A 10,000-nucleotide genomic window follows, 5' to 3' on the forward strand; every position below is an offset into this window, starting at 1 on the left:
ACCCAATGACCCTAAATATGACGTCATCATAAAAGAAAACTCTAAATTTGTCTACATGCTACACAATTTCACGGGTATTTAGTTAGTGGTTTGATAATTTGTATTCGTTTTTGCATCCAGCCAAGCATGGTTTTCTTTTTATTTTGAAAAATGTTCTTTTAAAGAGATAAACGATACTGAAATACCCATAACATTTTCAAAAAAGATGATTTCAAAAAATCAATGCTTAGTTGTATTCTGTATTTGGCCGTGAAACGTGCCATATTAAAAAAAAATTCAATTTAAAGACCGCTGTAAATTTAGCTTTTTCTCAAACTGGAAGTCAGTTTCGTTTACGCGTGCGCAGCTCACGATATAATGACTTCAGTCACCGGAAGTAACATTTCACTTCCTTAGCAACGCGCGAAAAATTCCTTTGTGGGCCCTTAAGGAGCCTTTTGTTTAAAATCGCGACCTGGTGGCGTTTTCTATCTACTGCGTTGTGCGACGCTGACGTCTTTCGTGTTCGCTAGGCATCCAGCCTTTCTCCCGGTTGGCTCATGTGTTGGCCGCTCCTCTCTCGACTCTTTAAAGTTACGGCTTGCCTTCGATCTTTTCTTTACGTTAGATCCAATTTTTCACTGTCATGTTGCTAGTGCCGCAGACACCTGGTGTTGAGCACCAGAGTTTGCCAGGTCAACCACCGTGATGTATGAGACAGGCATCACGATTCAAACTCGTTTATTTAAGATCAAGGCGGGTGAACGTCATACAGCAGTTGCGGTGAAAATTAAAGACATACACAATATTTCGCAATAAGAGAAACAAAAAAAACCTACAGATCGAGCAAAAAAGGACGAACAAAAAGTAGGACACAACAAGCGTGACTTACATTGGATTTTGCCTCCAAAGGAAAAAGAATTACTAGTGTCCTAGCTCGAGAAAAACTCCGAACTCCGTTTAAGTAGTGCCTTACAGTATGAGCGACTCCAAATAACTAAACTAAGAGCTCGTGGAAAGGGAATTTAGTTAACACCTTGACGTAGCGGGAACAAAAATAAACAATGCTTTGTACTGCTAATCTCGAACGAAACTAATTCTGTAATCATGAAGGAGAAATTAAACAAAGCTGCTATAAAAATGAACAATGAATCCTTCAACTTACTTAATGTCTGTGCGCTGAAAACGAAACAAAGATTCTCAGTAATAACGATCAAAGGTCATCTCCGTAAACTTGACAGCCGAGGACGCAGAAGTACATCGATATCCAATTTATTAAAATTTCGTATGTCACTCAAGATACAAGAAAATGCTTGGTACTTTTACCAAGAGCTTATCCAAGCGACTTTGCAACAAACTTAGTGCTTAGTGTCCCCGGTTTTTTTCTAGACATCCAAATTTGTAAAGTATTTTGATATCGGATAAACGTTCTCAGAACCAGCTGTTGGCCCTGTGAAACAGCCTCGGTCTTGAGTCTGCAGCTTGTCATTCATAACATACACTGTCATTGTTAGAGAAAGAGAGCCTGACCATGTGTACTTGTCACCGGGCCTTATTAGCACAAATTCTTTCAACTTTTGAAGTTTTTCAACTTCTGCTCCGTCGTTCAAAGCTTTTTGTAGAGCTGAGATGGAAAGCCCTCTTGCTGCATTCCACTGAGTGGCTGTCAAACCGGCAAATGTGGTTTCTCCTTCCGCAAGTGCCCCTCCCACTTCAATTCCCACAGTCAGCAACGCGGTGACTACACCCACCGTAGCTTGGAGAGCTGCCCAGTTGATTCCATGGGTGACCCAGACGTCGTGTTTAGTATCGTTCAGTATTGAACAATGTGAACCCATCTTTAAAGTTGAAGTTGTTTGCCTGTGTCACCAAAAAATTCCTGTTACCCAGTCGACGAGTTTCAAAGTAAACAATACACCAGATATTTATATATGTTTATCCCTCTTAGTTTGGGTTTCTTTTTCTTATATTCATTTCACTCGAGCTAGACATTAGTTAAACAGCTTAATTAAACTGGGGTAAACAAAACCGACATCTTTCATCTTTCAGGCATGCCACAAGGGCTTCTTTCCAAGTACAAGTTGTGAATGTATGCTTCAACTCGCTTGCATCTTGTTACTGTGTCGTCATTTCTTAGGCAAGATAACCTTTTTAACGATCATTCCTTATTAACAGCTTGCCCGCCTAGAGACTGGCTTTCGTGGGCTTAAAATCAGAAAGCTCAAAAGGTCATCTGGGTCACATTGCACCGGGTGAATGCAATCAGAACTGCGAATACTAAACACTTAATGACTGGTCCTGAGGGAAACAGTTAATTTTGTTTCCCGAGGGACCAGTCATTAAGCGATGTTACCCTCTGACGTCATAGATTTTTCAATGTTGCCCGCTCAGAGACTTTTGGCGGGAAACAGTTTTATTGTTAGATGTCATGCGACCTCGAAGTTTTTAATGACAGCGCGCTCTGTTGTGGAAAAAATTCAGCTATATAACAATTCAACTTTTATCATCGCCATAACACTTACAATAACGTTAACAGCTTGGTCTGTACAGACTCTCCAGACTCTTGATCTATGACTGAAACAAAATCAAACATCACTCCTCGATATATACATGTGATTGCACCAGTCATAGCGAAGGACAGCACAATGTTGCAATCACACTGACAGGATGTTGCATCACAGTTCCACACCAATATCGCAGAGGAGTACATGTATCTAAATAGCTATCTTAAGACTAGGAGTAAAATTTTTCGACTTTTCGATCTCGCTGAGATCATTTTCAAGTTTGAAAAAGATGAATAAAACTTTGCCTATAAGAAGTAAAATCACACGTGAGAATATTAAAAGCGATAAAAATGTGGAAACATGTACTAAGCGTTACAAAAGGCAAGCGATAAAAACTAAAAATGGCTAGATAACAATAGGACAAAATGCTTTACAAAAGTATTTCATGTATTCTTTTGTAAAGCTTTTTGTCCTATTGTTATCTAGCCTTTTTTAGTTTTTATCACTTACCTTTTGTAACGCTCAGTGAATGTTTCCACATTTTTATCGCTTTTAATATTCTCACGTGTGATTTTACTTCTTATAGGCAAAGTTTTATGCATCTTTTTCAAATCCAACCGCAAACGAGCGAAAAAAGCCTTCGACTAAGAAACTTTGCATGCACAACAACTGAACAAACAGCCCAAATAAAAGGGATATGAAACGGAAAACAAAAGCTAAGGAACGGGATAATGAACCAAGAGACGATAAAACCTAAAACTAGCCGAAAAACAAAATACACGCGGAAAACGGCTAAAACCTCCGCAAGTCGACCAAACTAAACGATACAAAAGCGGTAGCGAAACCTACCCCACACAAAGTGAAATTGACAACGTGACTACGAAAATTTCTTCGGGCTCTGCCGCAGGAACGGGAACGTCTAAAGGCTCCACAACTGGTGCAGGAGCTGCTGGATTCGGAGCTGCTAGCGAAGCAACAGGCGGTGGAGGCAAAGCCGGTTCTTCGTGGTCAGCTATAGCAAACACAGCTAGTGACAGTTGTTCAGCTCAAAGAAACTTAAACGCCACTTTCACCGAACTCCGTGGAACTGGCCAGGGAGCGGCTAAAACCGTGCTATTTGAAGCGAGGGCCGAAAGGCATCATGCCCGGCAGCGTTAAACCTTCCCGTGCCACGGGCTACTTATGTATGCAGTGAGAATACTACATTTACGTAACCTCCAAATTTATGATTGAAATGTTAATTTACGCGAACACTACATTTTCGTAACCTCCAAATTTATGAATGAAATCTTAATTAACGCGGACACTAAATTGTCGTAAAAATTCTTGATGCATCAAATGATTCTTGATGCATCTTGATCATCGAATTATTTGACCCATCAAATTTTGTGATGCTTGAAATTTTATGAGGCTTCAAATTTTATGACGCTTCAAATTTTGTTTCATTTTTTTACCCTTTCCGGTCGGCACTGGTGACTAAAGAGGAAGAGAGGTTCCTCTGTTCGCGCGTTCACGAGAAAACATGGCGGATAGTGAGTGATCCCCTGTATTAAAGAATTGATGAGTTGCCCTCCATCTTAAAATTTATTCCCGGGAGATCGAGGTCGGCCCAGATATTTGATTCCAAGAGAATTTCTCTTGGAGCGATGTTTTAGTGTAGTCGACATTGGAAGACTACTGGGAGTTTGTGCACGCACTGTACATCGTCGATTGACGGAGTTTGGTTCGGCGGCAAGATCTGCGCATTCGGAAAAAGAAGAAGAGGATCTGGACAACATCGTGCTCTCTATTTTGAGAGAATTTCCTAATACTGGCTACAGGTGGATGACCGGTTTTCTTCAGGTAAGAGGGTTACCTATTTAGCAACACAAAATACGCGAGGCAATGCGAAGAGTTAACCCCGCAGGAGTACTTCTACGGGCTTTTAATCTTCGAACTGTACAAAGACGGCGTTATCAAGTCCGTGGTCGCTTGCCTTATGGCACATCGACGGTAATCATAAAATGACAAGGTAAGGATTACCCTGTTCAGCCTAATTGGATCTGACAGGAAATCTTTCTTGCGAAAATAAACTTAAGATCCAGGGGGTGAAAGTGCAACAACATGAGATTCCTAGTAAAGTGCTCAGGAGAAGTTTTTGACTGTTATCTCTGCAGAAGGAGATTCGTCATCCATCGTGGCATCGACGGGCACTAAGGTGCGGGATTGCAGAATATCAAAATATCATGATATTTTGATATTATCAAACGATACTTGATTCATCTTTAGTATGCCATCTCACGGTGATATTTTCATATTTGATCATGACATTTTGAGATTTAAGAATCAAAACCATAATATTCACAAATGTGTGCTGCTTCGTTCTTTATTCATATCAACATTTTGATATTATCATGATATTGTGATATTATCATGATATTGTGATATTATCATGGATAAAACTGATCATTTGATACAAATCGGACGATGGTTATCACAGGATATCCGCTGTCCGATTTGATATCCTTCGTCTGATTTTATTTCTCCGAAAGAAAAACCAGGAAACGAGCAAACGTTCAAGCTAAACTTTTGATTGATCATGGAAGACAAAAAACTTCGTTTTGCAGAAGCCAGTGATGGAGAAATGACCAAGTTGGTTGACAATGCCTTACCAGGCAACACGAAAACGTCCACAAAATATGCTGTCAACGTCTTTGAATTGAGTTTTGTTTAATTGTCAGATTAAACGAGACTTACCTGTAAGTTGAAGTTTGATTACGATTCTGACTTGTCATCAGTCCGGAACGAAGGAGTCACATGAGAAGCGCATGCGCGTTGCCGAACAGTATTCAACGTGAGTAGAGCAGGAAAAAGGAACGAAGGACATGGGAGGGTGGGTTATGTGAGGGCATGTGACTTCTTCGTTCCGGACTGATGACAAGACAGAATCGTAATCAAACTTCAACTTACAGGTAAGTCTCGTTTAATCTGAAAATTCTACCTTGTCATCAGTCTACGTCACTACGGAGTCACATGAGACTTCAAAGTCCTGCATTACGAACAACTCATAGCAGTAAATGGAATGTTTATTCCCAACTCGAGAAAGAAAAGTACAGTAAAACATATCAGAGTGTGTCTGAATTCAGCAGCATAGAACCAAAATTAGCTGAGGCAGTGTCAACAGGCTTGTCATAAAACTTTGCAAATGTACTGGAATTAGACCATCCTGCGCTCTGCATAATCACTGCTAGGCTTAGGCCTTTGGCCTTACAGATGGATGTTGATGCAGCTCTGCTGCTATGAGCAGAGTATTTGTTAATGTCGATCCCTGCTGACTCTAACACTTGCTTAACCCATCGAGAAATGGTATCTTTGGATACAGGTTTAAATGGTTTAACATAACTTATCAGTACCTGTGCGTGTTCCCCTCGCAACTGTTTCGTACGCTGCAAGTATTCCTTAAGATGTTCTACTACACAAAGTTTCTTGTCACTTCGGAAAGAGAATAAGTCAATGGGTGCTAGATGTCGCCCAGGCTTACTCTGTTTCAGCTTCTCACAAATAGTTACTCTGTAACGGTCACTCATTTCTTGGATGTAGTTAACATCAAACTTATGTATGGTCTGGCCACGCTGTCCCGTAGTGAGACAGAGTAGCATGGTCAAATTTAGAGTAAGCTGCTTAAGAGATAAGGACCTCAGAGGTGCAGCAGCTCTTAAATAAGCTAACGTCCCAGATTTCAGTATCTTTGGGCAAAGCTGGTTTTAACTCAAAAATCCCTTTCATGCAACGAGTTACTAAAGGGTGCTCTCCAAACTTTACTCCGTCTTCCAAAACAAGTATTGAAGAGAGCGCAGAACACGCTGTGTTTATAGCGCTGTATCCTAAGCCTGATTTGTAAAGAGAGACGAGAAATTCAATGCCGTTTGTTACCCCAGGCTGAAAAACATCAATGTTTTTGTCCACACAGTACTGATTCCATTTGGTAAGGTACGTGTGGTATTGCTTAGAGGTACCGTCCCTCCATGATGCCATAAGGACATCCTTTGCTGCAAGTGATAAAGCATACTTGTTTAGTCCCTCCCTGATAAGTGACATACGAGGAGGTTTAACCTGATCGGATGATTTTCCTTGGGATGGCTTTGCAGGTGAAGTAAGTCTTTCCTGGCTTTTAGATACACTGGGTCTTGTTTGAGTAGTTGGAGAGCTCTGGGGTACCATGATTGTGTAGGCCAATCCGGGAGCACGCAAATCCCCTGTGCACCCTCGGTCGTCAGCTTGTTCAACACTGTTGGAATAACACTAAACGGAGGAAAAGCATAAAATTTAAGGTTGGACCAATTCAGGCTAAATGCATCGGTGGCAATAGCCTCTGGATCTGGTCTGTAAGACACATAGTGTGGAAACTGGTGGTTTATGCGAGAAGCAAACAAATCTATATCAGGTTTGAAGTCTAGCACCTCAAGAGCACCAATTAATGATACTTTGTCAAGCTTCCACTCAGATGCTCTTTGGTTTCTGCGGGATTCAAAATCTGCAATAAGATTTTGTTTTCCAGGAATGCGTGCAGCACTAAGCCAGATCTTACGATCTATACACCATTCCCAGATCTTCTTAGCCACAGAATTGCAGGAAACTGAGTGGCTTGTTCCCATGTGATTAATCACATTCACTGCTGTAGTGTTATCACACATTATTCTGATATGTGTGTTGGTCTTATCTTTAGCAAAAGTTTGGAGCCTCAACAAAATGGCTAACATTTCCAGATAGTTGATGTGTTGTTGAGATTCTGAATGGGACCAATTGCCTCCTGAAGACACCCCTGAAAATTTTGCCCCCCAGCCCATAAGGGAAGCATCTGTTGTTATTTGGTGCTGGGGTTATGGGTGGTTGATTACATTACACGCATTTCCCACATGTTGAATCCACCAATGTAATTCAGACTTAGCATGAGAGGACAAAGACATGGAGTCATCAAAATCACCCTTTGATCTCAAAAGGGCTTGGGATTTATCTTTTTCCAGGTGTCGGTAATAAAGAGTGCCATGCATTACCCCAGGGAAGCTAGAAACTATTTCCCCAATGACACTAGCCACTTCCCTAATAGATTAGAAGGTAAAGGATTTGCTAGTAACTCAGTAGAGACATTTTGTAAACTGGTGGCTTTCTCCCTGGTCAGTTGTATTGTCATTGCCACTGAATTTATTACAAACCCCAGGATAGTAAGCACTTGTGTGGGTATTAGGGTGGACTTTTCTGGATGCACAACCAAACCTAATTTATCAAGCAGGACAGTAGTGTCTATAACATTTTGAACACATTTCTCATAGGTTTGCCCTTGTAGGTAAAGGTCATCAAGATGTGCCACAACTATGTGTCCTTGTTTGTGCAGCGTAGACAGAGGAGGCTTAAGAATTTTAGTAAATAGACGGGGAGCACATGATAATCCATTAGGAAGGCAGGTAAATTCATATAACTCTCCCTCCCAGATAAACCGTAAAAATTTTCGATCTGAAGGTCGAATGGGGATAGAGTAATAGGCGTCCTTCATGTCAACAGCCGCCATATAACAATTTTGGGTAACTAGTTTCGTTATGGTAGAAAGCGAATCCATTTTAAAATGATAATGGCTCACTGACTCATTAAATCTCTTGAGATTTAGTATAAGTCGATGGGTTCCATCCTTCTTGGTGACGACACATTTCTCAAGCAACTTATGCACTTCTTGACGAACAATGTGATATTCATGGTCTGAAAAGATTTGATTAGGCAATTTGTGTTGAACAGGGATGGCAGTACACTCAATAGCTGCTCCCAAAACATCAGATAAGATGAGTTTGTCACTAGAGAGAGTCCTCCAAGCTGCAAAATGAGCAGCCACCTGCCCAGCCTTAAATGTATGACATAACATTTGTAGATAATTCACTAGATGGGGCAGGAAACTTCCAAAGACACTTACCCTGTCCTTTATTTGAAGCAGTTGTTCCATTATTTCCAGTCGGTGATTGGCGGTTTTTTCTTTTTGTAGTGCCGGTGTTTGCTTTTCCACAAAAAATCTCTTTTAGGGCCTTGGGAGGAATGGTCATATTTGTTAAAGGTTTGCTGTTTCCCTTTAAAGGGACCACTCTTAGATGAGGATGCAAAGGAATGGCTAATTCTGCTCGCTTCTTTGGCATCTCGCAATTGCTTGGCCAAGTCGTCCCCGAAGAGGTACGGGCTAGTGATGGGCACTTCAGCTGAGCAAATAGCAGAGTACTCCGCTTTCAATGATGGTTTGATTTCATCTCTTCGCAGCTGGGTTAACTGTGTATTGACATGCCCCAGCATTGCAATTGTATCAACTTGTTTAGCCATTATTTTGTTGTTTTCTAGACCATTGGGATTTTGAATGAGCACATTGGTCGTTTGTAACGTCGCAAAAGTAATTTTGCGAATAACCTGCTGCAAATTTGAGATCTTCAAGTCGGTTTTCTTTTTCTTGGCATTTAATTGACTCCAGATCTCGGGGTTGACTTTTATACTCTTTATGTCAGGACAGTTCTGAGGCTGTTTATATTTGTCCGAGAAATTTTTAATTTTGTCAGAAGACAGCTTCTTGCCCCATCGTTTTAGAGCAATATCAGCCAGCTCTTGCTGGATTTTGTTGCCGGTGGCGTCATCCTCGTCAAGGCTGCTTGCAAAGTCTTGGAGAAACTGTGTCTCCTTGGCGGGGATTTCCCGCTCTTTTTGGCCGGTGGCCTTTGAGCACTCGGTGAGCATTTGAATATCATCTGCTTCGTCCAGATCATCACTAGCGTGAAGACTAATATTATCATCCGAGGGACTAAGATAACGCCGTCGTTTGCCCGACTTGTAAGAGGTTTCTTTAGGCTCAGAGTCTGAATTATCCGATACAGCGGATGTTGACTGCCTCTTTAAGCCCTGTCGGCGTTCGTCAGGGGCTGGCTTTTCACACAGTTTAGCTAAAAGACTAGCCATTTTACCCATGTTGTTGTTTATATTATCTAGCGATAACGCAAGAGCTCGGTGAGAGAGGTTAGGTAAATCTACCGTTCTTGGAGAACTGTCGGAGGTGCCGTGCACATCACCCGACGTTGCTGTGTTTTCATCAGACATTTGTGTCAGAAGAAAAATCTGGTAAGTTTAGAATTTACACTTACCTTCTTTTCCAGGTATGTCAAAGGTGGGAACCCCGGCGATGGCGTAGATTATAAAGATTTAGAATTGAAATGACGCACAACGTGATACTGTCAGCGAAACGCAAAGCACAGTCCAAAGCACACTGTTCGGCAACGCGCATGCGCTTCTCATGTGACTCCGTAGTGACGTAGACTGATGACAAGGTAGAATTTTTAGCATAAACAAACTAAAGGTTAATTACATTTTTGTGACAGAGTCTATTTACCAAGCTACCACGATATATAGTTTTCGTCCAATTTTTATCGTGGAAAAAAGAAAAGAGGTTCCAAAAGACTCTTGAAAACATGGAGTTGACGGAACTGTCCAGTTCGTTGAGGCTGTTTTTCGTGGAAGCAAGA

At 41.3% G+C, this 10,000-nt stretch overlaps 1 protein-coding gene and 1 long non-coding RNA gene across 2 annotated transcripts in view; both read right to left on the minus strand.

The window, feature by feature from the left end:
• Nucleotides 1-703: 703 nt before the first annotated feature.
• The window catches only part of LOC138032264 (uncharacterized), an 11,686-nt gene continuing 2,389 nt past the window's right edge, over nucleotides 704-10,000 (minus strand). Inside the window, exons 2-3 of the long non-coding RNA XR_011128316.1 lie at nucleotides 2,502-2,553; nucleotides 704-1,839 (exon numbers count right to left, since the gene is read on the minus strand). This is a non-coding gene — a long non-coding RNA (uncharacterized lncRNA). The remainder of the gene's footprint in view (nucleotides 1,840-2,501; nucleotides 2,554-10,000) is intronic.
• Nucleotides 5,532-9,578, minus strand: LOC138033344 (uncharacterized). Its single transcript, XM_068881092.1, has 2 exons — nucleotides 8,422-9,578; nucleotides 5,532-6,764 (listed from the first exon to the last, which is right to left on the minus strand). Exon 1 carries the CDS (start codon nucleotides 9,576-9,578, stop codon nucleotides 8,451-8,453), a length of 1,128 nt encoding a protein of 375 aa, XP_068737193.1. The 3' UTR covers nucleotides 5,532-6,764; nucleotides 8,422-8,450.

Source organism: Montipora capricornis, chromosome 14 (assembly GCF_036669925.1).
Source record: "Montipora capricornis isolate CH-2021 chromosome 14, ASM3666992v2, whole genome shotgun sequence".
NCBI classification, from domain to species: domain Eukaryota; kingdom Metazoa; phylum Cnidaria; class Anthozoa; order Scleractinia; family Acroporidae; genus Montipora; species Montipora capricornis.

Coding starts and splice junctions, on each gene's coding strand:
- LOC138033344 (XM_068881092.1), bottom strand. CDS start 9,578: ATGTCTGATGAAAACACAGCAACGTCGGGTGATGTGCACGGCACCTCC.